General features: G+C 37.3%; 1 protein-coding gene across 1 annotated transcript in view; it reads right to left on the reverse strand.

The window, feature by feature from the left end:
- Positions 1–2,011: 2,011 nt before the first annotated feature.
- Positions 2,012–18,068, reverse strand: part of ARSJ (arylsulfatase family member J) — a 71,556-nt gene continuing 55,499 nt past the window's right edge. The window contains exon 2 of the mRNA XM_060105315.1: positions 2,012–4,359. Within this exon, the coding sequence (XP_059961298.1) occupies positions 2,961–4,359 (1,399 nt within the window). The 3' untranslated portion in view covers positions 2,012–2,960. The remainder of the gene's footprint in view (positions 4,360–18,068) is intronic.

The raw sequence follows: 18,068 nt of genomic DNA on the forward strand, positions 1-18,068 counted from the left end.
GAGAATAAAGGCCCCACGTGAACATAGTTTTAATGATTAAGGCATAAAAGTCAATTGCAGAGTATTTTCCTCCCTGGACATCTTGAAACACCTAGTGATTTGTTGACAGCATTTTGGAAACATTTCTGTTCATTATTTATACATGACTATTGTATCAGATTTTAGTTTCTTAAGGGCAAGACACAGACTTCTCCTAAATCGCCTACCCAGAGTCATGGGGGGGCGGGCAGGTACTCTCCTAAAAGTAGTAAATAGCGTCCTTGAAGTCATTTCCAGGTAGAAAACTGTGGGCTAATTTATTTTCATTGAGAAAGTTATGGTCATTTACAGAGAATTTAAAATCACACCATATTGCATAATATCTACTGACCTCAAATGTGAGTTAATTTTCATGAGCCTAATTTGCCTCCTTGCTCCTTTTTGTTTTGCTAGGGATTTCTAGAAGATTCTATGTTTACACTAAAAATTTCTGAGGTCTGTTCCATACTTTGCCTAGTCCTGTGTAATGTGCTATAGACAAGGGTTTTATGGTGAAAGAAATTAGAAAACATTATATAAAAATTTCCTTCTGTTAGAGATTTACAAGGCAAGCTAGGATTTTAAAAACTGTAAGAAAGTCTGCATAAATTGAACCCTTTAACCTTGTTTAACTCCACATATCTTGAACTCATTTTTCCTCAGAACTCTTTTTTAATGTAATAATAACTATCTTTTGGGCTTCCCTGGTGGCACAGTGGTTGAGAATCCGCCTGCCAATGCAGGGGACACGGGTTCGAGCCCTGGTCCGGGAAGATCCCACATGCCGCGGAGCAACTAAGCCCGTGCCCTACAACTACTGAGCCCGCGTGCCACAACTACTGAAGCCCATGCGCCTAGAGCCCGTGCTCCACAACGAGAGAAGCCACCGCAATGAGAAGCCTGCGCACTGCAACGAAGGGTAGCGCCCGCTCGCCACAACTAGAGAAAGCCTGCGCGCAACAACAAAGACCCAACATGGCCAAAAATAAATAAATAAATAAAATAAATTAAAAAAAATAATAATAACTATCTTTTGAATTATAAGATATTATCTATTTTATAACACCTCATTAATTTATGTGCCACTAAGAGAGGAAAACACTGACAGTATGCCTTTGATTTTTAAGACCCATTTAAATATACAGTTGACAAAACATAAACTCAGGAAATAGTGCTTAATCCTATATAATGAAATGGAAATATATATTCTAGAACTGAAATATTAAAATTTTAAAATTAAATTATTTTTGTCCATTTTAGTAAGTTTGGTAACAGTCTATCGATTCTTTTATAGATTTCCAGGAACTGTGAGAAGCTATCCTCTGAATTCTGATGTAAATGTATTTAATAGTATGTTGCCATACTGCCACGTACATTTCTTTAATCACAATTGTAACTTCACATATCACAGTTCTAGCTCTCTGTGATTTTTCGAGTGTAAACTATGAGACTTACAGGCAATATTAGGAGAGGGCACCTTAAAGAAAACTCCAGGGCCCACAGGAACCACATCAACCTGTCCTCACTGATCACCCATGATAAACTTCATTACAGATCATGTTCCTTTAATCCTCCTCATGGCGTTTGCATGTGTGAGTTTCAAATTCGATTTTTAACAACGCCAGGTAGGACCCATATCTTCATTTCTCTGTATCTCCTCACCACGTCCACTTTGTATAAGAGTAGGGTCATTACAAATCTTATTTATTAGCAAGAGAACACTTTTCTCCATGCAGTGGCCAAGTGGAAATATCTCTTATTTGCAAAATCCATATTATATTACTATGGTGGTTAGCAAATCATACCTTCATTTGCCTATTTGTAAAGATTTTTGTTTGTTAAAATGAATAATATAATTCTATATAGATGTTAAATCAGAAAAGCCACACAATCTGCTGGTGCTATAAAATGTCATTTTAATAATTAAGATACATAAATAAAGTGTTTATGACAGAAACAATAAAGTTGTCTCTCAATTCTGTACAAACACTGGATTTCCAAGAAATTTGTAAGGAATATATTCATCTTATTACATTCAAAATAATGGTTGAACAATGATGATTATCATTTTTTTCTTTTTATATTCTATGAATTCACACACTATTAATTTATAGTATTACAGTGCTTGATAATCTTGATAATATGAAATAAAATTATTCTAATGGTATGTAGAAAATAAAAATAAAATAATTAAAAGTCATTTGTATAACTTTTTACGAAAACAAAATAATTAATATTTTTTTCTGTAAAAATAAATTATGTATTTTATTCTGAAACATCATTCTATTAAAGTGTTTAGAAAATAGTTACATTCACTTTTTGGCCGTGTGCTGAAACATTCTTATTTGCCATTCCCTTATGCATGATAAAGTGAGGTGCAAGCTGTTCACATGTGAGAAAAACAGCTTATTTTCACAGGAAAGGAAATGATATATGAAATAGAATTAATTTAAAAAAAAAAACCAAGTGTCCTATGATAGAGATACAAAAATTCACTAAGAAAAAAATGTTTTTCAAGGCCTTTGAGGTGATGCAACCTTTGACTACACTTCATCAAAGGTGGTTTTTAATCATGCTGCCCTGTAACTTCCATCAAAGTAGCATGTCCATCAATTGAAGGTTACAGTCCAATGTTATAATTTAAAGTATAGTGTTTGGTCAATTGACTGAAGCACAACAGCTGGACTCGTCACTGACCACCTTTTATAAACGAGCAAGAGAAACAAACATCTCCTTTCTGCTCTAAGCATGGCTTCCAAGAGTAGCACCTTTGGCACTGAGCACAAGCTTTCCAGGTGGCAGAAGTCTCTGGAGTAGCACAACACGAAAACAGCAATGCTGGTGGCAGGGATCCTACTGAGCCAAACATGCTGGTTCACCTAGAAAACTGGCGAAAGACTAAGTACTGATTTAAGTTTAACGAGACAGGAAAAAATTTGTACCTATCCACGAGGAACACCCAAACGGCAATTTGTAAACGAACCCGCTTTCTGCTGTTTCTTCTTTGTCTTACTTTTCTTCTGCTTTTTCTCAGTCTTATTTTTGCGTAGCTTCTGTTTCTTGTTTTCCTCTTTATACCATGGTCCCCAGACTCCTCCATTGAGCCGAGGGTTACTTCTGGGGTCTTTGGGGGGGTACCTGACAGGCACCGCGGTTTTGTTGAACTGTGAGAGCCTCCGGAGGAGCTGCTTCACAACTCCGGGATACCTGTTAGAAAGGTCCACTCTCTCGTAGGGGTCAGCTGTGATGTTGAACAGCCATACACTTTTGCCAGTTGACAACGTAATCCGTTCGTTATGCCACCGGTTCGGCCCTAGGTTGCTGAACGACTGAGGGGGCACCCAGTCACTGTACCCGGGGTTCCCTGTGAGCAGTTTCCAGTGCTTCACTCTGATGGCCGACTGGATGGCAGTGTTCCAGATCCCATAGCCTGCCGCCCAGGAGCCATTTTTCGCCTTGGTATAAATGGGGTCGATGTTGTGCAAAATATCTACTCGGGGAGAACGAAGGCCTTCACTTATAGTCTCCCAGATGTCATAGCCATCCAGTTGAATGTCCTCATCAATTTGTCCTTCAGCCAGTGAAATCAGAGTGGGGTACCAGTCAGTGATGTGCACAAGCTCCTTACACACCGTTCCCTTGTTTTTCAGAAGTGGGCTGTGCACGAAGCCAACAGCCCGGATCCCCCCTTCCCAGTAGGTTCCTTTGCTACCTCTGAGGGGCCAGTTACTTCCTCCTGCTGTGGGCTGGCCGCCGTTATCTGAAGAGTATATGATAATGCTGTTGTTATAGAAACCATATGTCTTTAGAGCCAGGGTCACATTGTTGATTGCTTCGTCTAAGCAGGAAAGCATAGCAGCATACCTGCGCCTATTTATGTTGATAATGGATCTGTAGTGTTCAAAATACCTGCCAGGGGCTTGTAGTGGAGAGTGCACAGCTTGGTAGGCAATATATAAAAATATAGGCTTTCTGGGGTCACGAGAAGCTAAGATTTGTTGCACTCTCTGAGTGTACATCTGTGTGGAGTATATGCCATTGTCGTAGTCCCAGGCAGCATTGTCATTTTCGTACAAGTCATAGCCACACATCCTGGGACTGTCACATTTGTAGTGTGTATAGTAATCGCCACTTCCCAAGAGGGAACCAAAAAAGGTATCAAATCCTCTCTTGGTGGGCATACATTCTTTTCTATAAAAACCCAAATGCCATTTTCCAACCATATGTGTTGAATATCCAACCTCTTTCAGCTTCTGAGGTAGGGTTGCATTGTCCAGAGGTAAGCAGTTAGGCTGTGTAGGTCTTATGATAGAATGTTGAAGTCCGGTATGTATCTGATACCTTGACAAAAGAGTAAAAATTGTGTCAGTGCAAGATAAAAGATAGATTCCACATAAAATAATGATTCTTAAATTAAACAATGTTTCTGTGAAGAGAAATGTTACCCCAAATAAAATATGACCAATTCAGTATTCTACTGTTGCTCAAAAGTCCTACCCTAATTAGTTACATATCTAACATTTGAAATGCATTTAAATCAGTACTTTTGAAACTAAGGTTTCACCACCTATCTCAAAGTCTTTTTTAAGTTCTTATAACAGAAGTAATCTGAATAAACTTTAATCTTTTAATTAATTACATGACATAACAAACTGACATGAGAAAGGAAAGTATATAAATTTCAGAGTGTTTGTAACTGAGCAGGATCCTATGGAGCCTTCTCATGATAGACCCCACCTCCCAGCCCCCTCCCACCATGCCATGTCCTCTGCCTGCTTCTTGTTCTCAGAGAAACTTTAGCCTCCTAGGCCTTCCCTAAGTTCCAAAGAGTAAGTTTAATCAGAGAAGTGAGAAAATGTAGAAACAAAGAAAAACAGTCAAGCAAGACAAAATAGTATTAGTTTAGCCATTAAACAAAGTCAAGGACCTTTAGTTCCACCTCAAGGGCTAGAGATAATATTCTGAGCCATACCTTTGAACTATTTTGTCGATCCTGAAAACCCCACCAGGTGGAAGAAGTTAACTGTATGCTGTGCACAAGCACATAGACCCCAGACTGGTTGGAACCAGAAGGTTGAAGATGTTGACTCCTGGTTACCTCACCACCAGCCAATCAGAAGAATGTCTATGAGCTGATCACATAGCCCATAACCGTCTCCCTCACTGTGCCTTTAAAAACCTTTCCCTGAAAGCCATTTCAGGGTCTCTTGAGCACTAGCTGCCTAGATTCCTTGCTTGGGGACTGCGGTAAATGCTGCACTTTCCTTCACCACAACCCAGTGGCAGTAGACTGGTTTTACTGGGCACTGCGCACAGGTGAGTGGACTCAAGTTTGCTTTGGTAACATGCTGTTGTCATTGTTGTTGTTGTTTTTGGTCTAAGGACCTCACATTAGTTCCTAAATCATTTTCTGAAATAATTTATTTCCAGCTGATTAGGAAGAACTAAACATTCATGCAAAAATTATACAAAAATCTCCTGTTTGATTGTCAAAACCTGTTAAATCTCTGTAACGAGAAAGAAAATATTTCTGACTTACAATATGCTATTGTTGAAAAGCCATTTTAGAGTAAATCTTTTAGCTAATGCTACAGAAGAATTACATTTTTCGAAAAACAGCAGGAAATGAATCCTTTCATGTTTCCCACAGTGTCTCCTTTTTAAGAAAATTATATTCACTTACAATGTAATCTAAGAAAACAAGGTAACTCTTTCTGTACATTAAAATTAAGCAGTTGTTAATTTCTGACATTGTTCTCTTCCCAAGGATATTTTGCCAAGGGACTTTTTTCCAGAGAATGGTATGAATTTTCAATTGGGTCAAGATGTGCCCATTAGTTCATGTCATTTTAAAAGTGATTAATATCTATAGTTATTACATAAGTTTAAAAAGACTTTTTAAATAGGAACTATAGAGATTCTGAGAAAATGAAGTTTTTAGAGAGTGTTAGTGTAAAAGTAAAAATATTCTTGGAATCAAATTACAAAGAGTAATATTGAGATCAAAAAGAAATTTTTTTTCCAAATCGATTGAACCTGAAAGGTCAACGTATTACACATGTCTTTGGTGAATAGTTCAATTTATTTTTAAATGTTCAAATGATAGTATAATGCAACTGGGAGTTCTTTCAAAGTGTCAACAGCAGTAATAGGCTGATGGTTTCATAGAAGTTGTAGGGATGTCCGGTCACTAACACAAGGCAGCATTCATATGGGTCCTGTCTACATAGCTGATCATTTAGCTGTCAAAGTTCACAATTAACACACTTGTGGTAATTTAAGTAATAAATTCCCAAAGAAATAAGCTTTTCATATGTATTATTTAGCACTAAATTCATAAAGTGTTATTGCTCTTGATAATTATTGATTCAGTTCAGGATCATTCATTTCTGAAACCACTAATTTTTGTATAAGTACATGACAAATTGGTAACACCTATCAATATAAACATTGAGGATATTTAAAAAGGAGAAAACTGTTTGATGTAAGAATTTGGGGAAGGATTTGTGGGCATGGGTTACTAACTAATTACCTTATGCAGAGAAGGTACTTGGCCAGAAATCTATTCAAGTCATTGAACAGCTAACCAATTAAAGTCTTTCTAATTAAATTGGGCATTTTTGCACCTAGTACTAAAGGCAAAGGGAATTGAGGCTTTTGAAATTGTAAAATAGAGAAAATGTTCATATAAAAAGAGTACGAAAGAAGAGGGCTGCTGCTTTCAGAAGATGGTACAGTGTTAACAGATAAATAAGAGAGTTCAGCGCTATTAATCAACTATGTGGTTTCTGTCTTCTCCAGAATAGAATGGTTTTCATATTGGAAAATTTAGAATCAACAATATAACGGTTTGGCAGCAGTTCCTAACAGAAGAGAGCTTTTCAGGGCAGCTCCTGCTTAAATGAGTTCAAGCCTGTAGGGCCAAATAGGAGGGAGTATGAGGTAAAATTGGAGGCAAGGTTTAAGGGTATAGGTTTTAGGGTCAGACATAACTGGGTTTGAATTTGCTTGACTGCTTATTAGCTGTGTGACTTTGGGCAGTACTTATCCCCTCTGATCCTCAGCTTCCTCATTTGTAAAATAGGGATAATAATACATATTGGCTTGTTGAGCATCAAAAGAGAGCACAGAGTCTGGTAAGGAGAGTACATTCAGTAAATGATAGCTTTTATTATTATTATCCCAGAGTTCTGAATCATATGTTACTAAAATATTTCTTTAAAGTTTTATAATTTATAGGCCTTATTTCACATGCATTATTGCATATAGTCCTCATTACAACAGTGAGCAGTAGGATTCTTTACGTTCATTTTCTAGTTGGAGGATAGAGACATAGAGATGTCCCCCAACTCCCCAACCTGCCTCACCAGGCTGTGAAACATGTTCCTGAATAACAAGGGCTAAGCCCGATGCTTTCTCTAGTCTCTTTAAGAGTTAATTCCACTACTTCTTGAAAAATCAAGGAGCAGAGGAAAGATGCCACGTCAGTCTTGAGAAGTGAATCTGTTCTAACTTTCTAATTAAAGATAGGAAGAATTTATAAACCAAATAGTGAGGCTTATGCTGATCCCCCAAAATTTTGAGAACAACTTTTTAAGTAGATAATTTGTGAGCATTAAACAAACAAACAAATTAGGTAGGATCAAAAGAAAAATCCTGCCAAGTTAGCTTCATTTTCTTTTTTAAAAAAGGATCAGAATTAGGAAAATAGCTTAGGAAAATGATAGGCATTTGAAAAGTCTGTCCATGATTCTTTTCTTATAAAATAACAGAAAATCAACTGTATGACAGCACTATATATTTGTGATAAGAATGATAATCTTACACTTTTATACCAGTTAATTACATACAGAAACTTTTCATTTACATGATAGTCTCTGGCTTCTACAACAGTGTGGAGCAGGCAGGGGGGCTCCATTTATTAGTTCCATCTAACAACAACAATAACAACAATAAAAGGGCACTGAAACTCAGGGTAACTTAATGGCTTTCCCAAGTTTTACAGCTGTAAGTCTTGGGTTCTATACTGGAGTCCAGATTTTTGGCTTTGGAGACTCACATTGTACACTCACAGCTAACTGAACAGTTAGACCCATGTAAAGTTTGGGTTAATTTATTTCCATTAATCTTCAGTATTTATTCATTTCCGTAGTTAAGTTATATTACTGAGTGTATAACGTGTGCTAAGAATTAAGTTTTTGTTTAGTTCTGTTTCTCCCCCTGCCCCCAGAGCTGTTATATTACAAAGTGGGTTGTAAGTAAAGATCCTACTGGCAATGAGGGTGACATGAAGCTAAGAGTTCTCTGAACCCTGGGATCAGATGGAGATGGTGCTGTCAGTCATGAAGAACAGGATGGAATGCTAATTTTTTTTTTTTCTTTCAGGAAGGAGATGGTTGGGCTCTAGGGAAGATCTTGATAGAGTTTTTGGCTTGTCAGTGACATTGACTTGGCAGCAGCAACTAGTTGGAAGACTAATCAGATAACTCTTCAAAATAAACTAAAAAATAGTATATCAATTAATATTAACTGCTTAACTGGTTGAGAATCCCCGATCTTGAAAGGAGTTTCTGGAGCAGCACAACTGGGCCCTTTCTTTGGCTTCAACTCATTGATTATTTTTATCCACGACTTGAATAAAGAAATAGAAGACATGCTTATTATGTAAGAGGAATAGTTAAAAGTGGCATAATGAAGATTCAAAGTAATCTAAATGACCCGAAATGTTGTTGAAACAGATGATAAATTGTACATAGAAAGTTAAAGAAGAGCTTAAAGACTGAAAGGGAATATGTCAAAAAGACGTAGAAACCTGAATTAAGGGGCTCTTAACTGGCCAAATCTGGGGCAATGCAAGCATCAAAGTAAACAGTAATAAATTACACCCACTGAATAAAATAGGAAACCCTGAGTCCATACTAATATAAGTAAATAAGTAAATAGGAAAAGTTTGGTATGCAATGGGATATTGATAGAGTCTCAAAGTACCTCCCCACAAAACACTTATTAATTATATATATGGAAAAGAGTAACCACACACTGGAAGTGCTTGATAAACACCATATTAATCAAGTGATCAAAGTTAACAGCATCAGTAATCAGGATACATCAATATCATGTGCCACCAGATAGGATGCAATGAGAATATAGCATTGTTTCTACAGTGTTCCACCCTAAGGTACACAATCTGAATCTAATTCTCAGTAAATATCAGGCAAAACTAAACTGAGAGACATTCTACAAAATAACTGACCTAAAATCTTCAGAAGTATAAAGGTTATATAAGTCAAAGAAGGACTGAGGAACTCTTCCAATTTGAAAGAGACTAAGGAGACATGAATAAATGTAATAACGCTATTCTGAATTGGAATGGTTACAATAAAGGATATACTTTGAGGACTAAATAAGAATAATAATGTTCTCCTGTTTTTGATAGTTCTTTTGTGGCTAATGTAGGAAAATATCTTTGTAGGACATACACACTAAAGTATTGGAGATGATGGGGCATCAGGTTGGCAACTAACTCTCAAATGGTTCAGGAAAAAATGTTATTTGTGCTGTATTTGTGCTGTACTTGAATTTTTTCTGTAGGTATAAGATAGCTTCAAAAATTAAAAAAAAATGTGTAAGAAAATCTAAATGGGATAAACGAAAGGCACTACATGTTATTTTTAAAAAATCAACTGTTTATTTAGTTATATAAGACTATGTAAATAGATGTGGAAAGTTGGATCTATCAGACTACGAATTTAATAAAAAGCAAAAAAGAAAAATAAGAGCTAAAATATATACACTGTACTAATTTATAAACATTATAGAAACTTATACAAAAATAGAAATTAAAACAGATGAGATAAATATAAATAGAATTTCTGGTATTTCTTCTTGCATTCTAATGAATCATCTTGTGTTGTCCTAGGGTGTCAGGACTACAATTTGTAGATCGTTGGTATAGGAAGGAGATTGTAGGGAGATGAAAATCGAAGCACAGAATTTTTTTTTTAAGGCTATTAAAGTAGTTTGGGTCAAAGATGATGGTGGCTTGGACTACCATCTAGTGGCAGTAAAAATGGAAGTAAGTGGATGGATCAAATGTATACTTTGGACTTAGAACTGATAGGACAATTTCAATGAGGGGAGGGAGGATAATGAGAGAGGAAAGGGAAAAAAATAATGACTTCTAGATTTGTGGCTTTCATAATTCGGTGAATAGCAGATGGACCAGCTGGTCTCTGTTTTATTCCAAAGTATATAATTGGGACTAATGGGTAACATTACAAGGAGGCAGATTTCAATTCAATGCAAAAAAAAAAAAAAATTCTAACAAAGAAAAGAAACAAAGGCCACAAAAAAATAGATTAGATGATCATCTACCAAAGATTCTGTAAAAGACATACCTGAATTGGAAAAGAAGTACTAAATGACCTCTAAGGTTCCTTCTATAAAAATTCATGGGTCAAGGACTATAGCTTGGTGTTTCCATAAAGAACTCCATACGACCTCAGAACAGCTTTACAAAACCAAGTTTATAATATTTATGTACAGGTATTTGATAAAGAGGTTTCCACAATGCATCAACATATATTTAACTTCTTTCTTTGATAATATAAAGTTAGATTAAAAAATAGGCTTTTCACATAATGCATTCTGGATACATACTATAATCATGTTTGCTAAAAAATAAACTAATTTTGGGCCTCCCTGGTGGCGCAAGTGGTTGAGAGTCCGCCTGCCGATGCAGGGGATACGGGTTCGTACCCAGGTCTGGGAGGATCCCATATGCCGCGGAGCGGCTGGGCCCGTGAGCCATGGCCGCTGAGCCATGGCCGCTGAGCCTGCGCGTCCGGAGCCTGCGCGTCCGGAGCCTGTGCTCCGCGACGGGGCCACAACAGTGAGAGGCCCGCATACCGCAAAAAAAAAAAAAAAAAAAAAAAAAAAAATAAACTAATTTTGAAATTTAGTGGATTTTTTTGGTCTCCATCTGGCTACCATGTGAAGAAAATTCCATATGAACAACAGTAAAACTAGAGTTGATGCCAAATCTGCTTAAAACAATAGCTATCATTCTCACTTTCCAGCCAACTTACAAGAAAAAAGCTAAGTGAGCCTTTCAGCTTGGCATTAGAACATGTGAAGAGTTTTGTAATCTTTTAAAATATTAATTTATATTATTGAGTGCTGGCAGTGGCAGTAGTTTTTGAATTCTCCTTTCTCTAATAATATCTAATACAATATTATTATTTTAATCCAATTACATATTTAATGTATCCTTGTAAGTACAAACACTTACAAGGATAAAAAATGAATCCTAATAGTTTCATTCAGGCTCTAAAATCCAGGATGGTTAGAGGGTGCAAAAGCAGCCAATAGTGCAGTAGAAACTGATATTTTGAAGGGAAGGAAACAGGTATAACTGAGTATAGTTTACGAATCAAATGTTATACAGATATTTATAAGTTAGAAATATATAACTTATTTTCCATATGCTGAAAGGAGTTCCTTTATTACTTTCTTCCAAAGACTTTTTTATTTCAAAAACTATAATGCTACTTATAGGCCTTAATTTCATTATTTAGTACTTATATATGCTGGTGGAAGGTGGAGGTTGTGGAGGGGTGTCATACCAAGTCTATGCCAAGTTTTTCATCTCATGAACAAATATCCACTCGTTTATGAGATGAAAACTAGGCATAGTTTAGAATGAATTACTTATTTAACACTCTTTCACCCACCACGAGTCAGACACTGCTAGCTTTGGGGGTCACAAAGTTGAATAAGATGGGTCCTGCTCTCAAGGAACTCAGTCTATGTGAGATGCAGACGACAATCAGAGGATTATCACGACAGGAGTAAATGCTACAGCAAAGATAACCACAGCCTTCTCTGAGTGCTCATAGCAGGGACAGGAAATGCTCTCAGAAGGCACCATGTTAGATCTGAATGCATCACAGGAGTATCTGGGTGAATCTGGGAAAAGGACAGACATTTCAAACACTTGCAACAACATGGACAAAAGCAAAGTCACAGGGGAACATGAATCAGAGATGATTCTTGAGGGAGGAGGAGCCATCCAGGTAAAGGGCTGAAAGGAAGGCAAAGAACATTTCAGTAAGGAGCGGAATGTTCAAATACAAAAAGGGAGAGAGAGTTTAGCCCTCTGTGGATCAACAGTTCAGAACAGAGATTCAGACATATCTTGACAGGAGATGAGAGTATACAGACAAGTAGGTGCCAAATTACAGAGAGCTGTATTACAGCCTACAGCTGTACTAAGGTTTTTGTACTTAATGTAGAGCTCATAGGAAGCCACAGAAATGCTTTTGAAAAAAGAATAACATAATAAGTTTTGCATTAGAAAAAGCATTCTGGCTGTAGTGTGAAGAATGCATTGGAATGGAACAGGACTTAGGCAAGGGCATTTGCCCTAATCTAAGAGATAAATGTTGACAGTCAAAACTGAGATGGGTGAGAGTAAGGATGAGAGAAGGAGATTAGAGATTATAAAGAGGGACATTTAATAGGGTTACAGACTGTAGGTGAAGAGCATGGGACAGAGGAATGTTGAGAATGAGGCCAGAATGTCTGGTCTGGGTGGCTGAGTGAAAGGAGGCTTCTTGCACTAAGAAATTCAGGAAGAGGAACAGGGATGAGTGGGAAGATGATGAATCCTGCTCTGCATTGAGCTGGAGGCACCTGTAAGATGCCCATCAGGAGCTGTACAGGATGACTTAACATAAAGATCTGAGACTACTTAGCATATAGGTGGTATGTGAATTCACGGGAGCACATGACACTATCTACAGACAGAATGGAGACTGAGGGCCAAGGAAATAATACCATCATTTAGAAGAAAAGCAAGGAGCACCAGCAAAAGAGTCTGAGATGAAATAGCTACTGTGTGAACTAGAGCAGTGGAGGGGAATTATACAGAGTGGCCTGTATTCCATACTGTGAAGGAGCCAAAGAAGATGAGAACTGAACAGCGTCAACTGGATTTCACAACAAGCACATGGGAACTGATAAACAATATTTTAGTAGAACGGTGTGAGAAGAAGCCCAGACTTTTGTAAGTGGAGACATGATTGGAAAGTGAAAATGTATAGATGATGAGCATAGACTACTTCAAGACTATAAATGGAAAAAGAAAAAAAAAGGAGTATGGTGGGGCTCTAAACTCTGATGCGGAAAAGTGCTTATGATGTATTGCTGACTGGAAGGACATCTGGCTATGGCAGAATATATTTATTATTAGCTCTTTATAATAAAAAATGTTAAGTTCCATAAGGGCAGGGACTAGTCACTGCTGTATCCACACCACCTAAAACAATGCTTGGCTCATTATAGGACATCAATAAATATTTTTTGAATGAATGAACGAATAAATGTGAGTGTGCATGTATTCGTTGACAGAGAAAGAGAAAGAAAAAAATGTAAAGATATACACCAAACCCTTGGACATGATTATTTTCAGGGGAATAACAATTGTGGGAGAAAAGGAAGCTTTCACTTTCTGTTATATAAATTTATATACAGATGAAATTTAGATGAATGGGTTTCAAAATAACTAGCTTATTCTACTCAGACTAATTGTTAATATGGGACTAATTTTACCAAGGCAATTTTTAGCAATTTAAAATAAAAAAAACAAATCTAAATGCCAACTGAATGAAAAAACTCATTCATCTTATCAAGGAATGTTCTTTCTAGTAAGGACATCTACTCGGAAGATTACCTTTAGACCAGAAGAAAGGGGATGGAGTGTGCTAAATTAATTCTGTAATTATCCCCTAAAAGCCAGAGAAAATGTCTCCTTTCACTAAATAAACAAAAGGATAGATAACTTGTCATATAATTTTAAAAATTCCTACCTTTGAATGGTCTTTGCTGGTCATCAGAGCCTGCTGTTTATCCTTGGAATTGCCTTTCTCTTCCACAAAGATTTTGCTACACTGATTACAGTTTTCCTGGTCTCATAAGAAACATGGCTGCAAATAACATGGTAAGTGGTTTCTTTCTGAAAACATTCTTTTTACTCTCATCTATAGTGTGTGTAAATTCTTGGTAGTTCCCATCAAAAAATAAGTTTAGTCCCTAACCAGAGGGACTTTGACATGACCCCCTTTTTCCATGTTATCTTTTGGAAGTATTCCTTTTAAAGACCCGGACTTTCTACACTCCATTATTTAAACAAAATAAAGTTTAATACATAAATTAAAGACTACCAAACATCTATCTAAATGAACATTCACTTATAGAGTTAACTGATTCCTCATCTATAAAATTATTTACAGAGTAAAAGTTAAGAGGGAACTCCAGAGGTGCATTTAAAATGATTTAACTTAGACTTTTTTTTTTTTTTTTTTTGCGGTACGCGGGCCTCTCACTGCTGTGGCCTCTCCTGTTGCAGAGCACAGGCTCCGGATGCGCAGGCTAAGCAGCCATGGCTCACAGGCCCAGCCGCTCCGCGGCATGTGGGATCTTCCCGGACTGGGGCACGAACCCGCGTCCCCTGCATGGGCAGGCGGACTCTCAACCACTGCACCACCAGGGAAGCCCTAACTTAGACTTTTCCAAGGACACATGTATCCCAAAAAGCAAAGTGTACCCATACTGCCAAAATAAAATTACTACTTTTCTTGCTATTTTTACTACTACCACAGAGTATTATTAAATCAATTAGAAAAAATTTGATTTATCTCTTCTATTCTAAACAGAAAATGTGATTTGAGGTGTAGAACAGAGAGCAGCTTAAATATTAAACCACATTTCACATTACCAACTTTGCCCTGAGACAGGATGTGTTACGAAAAATATCCTTAGCTAATATTCTATTGATATTAGTTTAAATTATCAATGTAAAATGCAGATTCCTTAGGAAAAAATTCTTTAAATTTTTTTGAAAATATGATATATTCATTTTCCTCTGTATGAATCAGTCCATCATTTATTTAATTCCCCTAGAAATAGGACTGCCATATTTTCAAATGGTGGAAAAGTCCAATGTTTTCTTTGTAGTTCTGACTTTGAAGAAAAAAAAATTATGAAGAGCTTGACATTTCTGTTCACCAGGTGTCTTCTCTAGAAATTAGCCCAACAAAAAAGTGGTAACATTCTTGCATTCTTGAGCAGGATTATCTCCTCCTACCTGTCCTTAGGAATTCTCTGTCAAATAACTGAGTATCTTTGCACCTGAAATTAGGCACACATAAGTGAAAGTACTTTATGTCAAACTCATGTGGAAGGCATCAGTGTCTTAGCTGCAAGCTATGTGAAAAGAAACTGAAACTCAACGGCTTAGTAGAGAAAATGATGGCAGTCTTCAGAAAAATTTACAAATTCAATTTAATAAAAATTACATTTATTAAGAACCTACAATATTCCAGGCACTGTACTGTGTGGGGAACACAAAAGATAGTGAGAATTTATGATAAATAAATCTATGAGGCATATTGTGATATACTAAGTATAAAAAGTAGAGAATAGTTTTTATGTTTTAGGGAAAGTTTCAAAAAGAATATACTTGCTTATTCCTCAAGGCAGATGGCTATTACACTTTCAGTTAATTAGCATTATTTGTAAAGGAACTTTATAATTCTATGCTATAAAGCATTTTCAATTAAAGATAAAGAGAATTATTGTGTAAAACTGTATTAATTGGTATGACTAAATTCTCAAGGCTAGAGCCATGCCCTTTTCGTGTAGGCATCGTTAGAAATAGAACATAGGCACCAATTGACATGTATTAAATAATTTCTTTCCCAAAAGATAAATTCATGGCCTTCTAATCTATCTGTGACTTTGCCCTTCTATTGGTATCTTTTCTAAATTCTAATAGCGATGACGATTGATTCTGTCTTAAATACAGATATTGAACTATTTTAAATAGCTTAGGATTTATTATTAAAATGACAGTATTAATAAGCAACTGATGCTGGCAGATAAGAATGTGGAATTGATATTTTACATTCTGAGCTGTTGAACTATATAAGTAGTTAAATGAAAGAAATTTAGCAAATTTAAACGGATCCTTGTCCAAATCATTATCATAGATCATCTTTCTTCTACCCCATGTACAATAGCATGGTTACAGCTGCCTTAATTTTATATAATAATTCTTTTTTTTTTTTTTTTTTTTTGACAGTATGTGGGCCTCTCACTGTTGTGGCCTCTCCCGTTGCGGAGCACAGGCTCCGGATGCGCAGGCTCAGCGGCCATGACTCATGGTCCCAGCCGCTCCACGGCATGTGGGATCTTCCCGGACCAGGGCACAAACCCGTGTCCCCTGCATCGGCAGACGGACTCTCAACCACTGCACCACCAGGGAAGCCCTATAATAATTCTTTTCATTCAACTTTCTCCTTCATGTAGAAAAATACCCAGAGTATTTGTTAAATTATTCCTAAGAAGCTTTCATATGTTTGAAATATTTCACAGTGATAATAATAATTTAAAAAACTGGAAATAAAAAAGATAACTACATATGCCCTGAAGATCCCTCCACAGGACTTTTTTTTTCTTTTTTGGTTGGAGTTATATGAAATAAAATACAGAAGACATATTGTAAATTGTAAAATTCTATACAAATGCTAGTTATAACTATTTATTACTACATCTTCTCTCTTCTGTGCCCTTCCAATCCATCATCTCTTTAACTCTATGTCTCTCCTACTGCTCTGTTTGTGTGCAAGTGATGAAACCAAAACCAAAGCGAAACAAAACATAATGCCATCACTTGGGACTAGTGAATTAGTGTCTTGCCCATTGTCTGTCTTCCTGGCAGTCAGATTGGAATTTCCAGTTGTCAAACTGAAGCTTATGCCATGCAATTGTTTTCCTCTTTTATGTGTCAGTTTACTTAAATGTCTATGGAGGAATGCAAAGAAATAACACATTGATCTATAGGGAGACCCATGCCAAGTACTCAGCTTTATTTAAAAAAAATAAATGTTCTGGGGCTTCCCTGGTGGCACAGTGGTTAAGAATCCGCCTGCCAAGGCAGGGGACACGGGTTCGAGCCCTAGTCCGGGAAGATCCCACATGCCACGGAGCAACTAAGCCCGTGTGCCATAAATAAATAAATAATTTTAAAAAAATAAAAAAATAAATAAATGTTCTGAATGAAGATGGTTTGTAAAAGGAAGGATAGGTATTGAATTTATGGGAATATTTATGGTATGCTGAGCTGTAATGACATATAAGCAAAAACCAACTGATATCTTTGTTGCCTGAGTCATACTTTCCAGTATTAATATATGGATCTTGTTATATTTCAGACATGGAAATAAACTTCTTCCCCAAAACTTTCTTTGGAGTGCTTTAATATTATTAAGTAATGCTTATTTTGTCTACCAGAGGGAAGATTTGACAGATAAATCTCAGCTGTGCTATTCCATCCAATTTTTTCTTATTCTTTACTCTTACCATAACAGATAGGTTTCAAAAATATCACACAGATACTGCATTTATGACCCTGGGAAAGCATACTCACTACTGATCATAGGTTTCTCAGCTCAGTGTATCCTGGAAAGCTCCCAGAAAGTACCATTAAAAGTTCATGGCAGACTTCCGGGTAAGATGGCGGAAGAGTAAGACGCGGAGATCACCTTCCTCCCCACAGATACACCAGAAATACAGCTACACGTGGAACAACTCCTACAGAACACCTACTGAACGCTGGCAGAAGACCCCAGACCTCCCAAAAGGCAAGAAACTCCCCACATACCCGGGTAGGGCAAAGCGGAGAGATTCCCGCACAGAGGAGCGGTGCCGAGCGCCACTCACCAGCCCGAGAGGCTTGTCTGCTCCCCCGCCGTGGAGGGCGGCGCTGGAGCTGAGGCTCGGGCTTCGGTCAGAGCGCAGCGAGAGGACTGGGTCTGGCGGCGAGAACTCAGCCTGAAGGGGGCTAATGTGCCACAGCTAGCCGGGAGGGAGTCCGGGAAAACTCTGGAGCTGCCGAAGAGGCAGGAGACTTTTTCTTCCCTCTTGGTTTCCTGGTGCGCGAGGAGAGGGGATTAAGAGCGCCGCGTAAAGGAGCTCCAGAGACGGGCGCG

This window comes from Mesoplodon densirostris, chromosome 1 (genome assembly GCF_025265405.1).
Source record: "Mesoplodon densirostris isolate mMesDen1 chromosome 1, mMesDen1 primary haplotype, whole genome shotgun sequence".
NCBI lineage: Eukaryota > Metazoa > Chordata > Mammalia > Artiodactyla > Ziphiidae > Mesoplodon > Mesoplodon densirostris.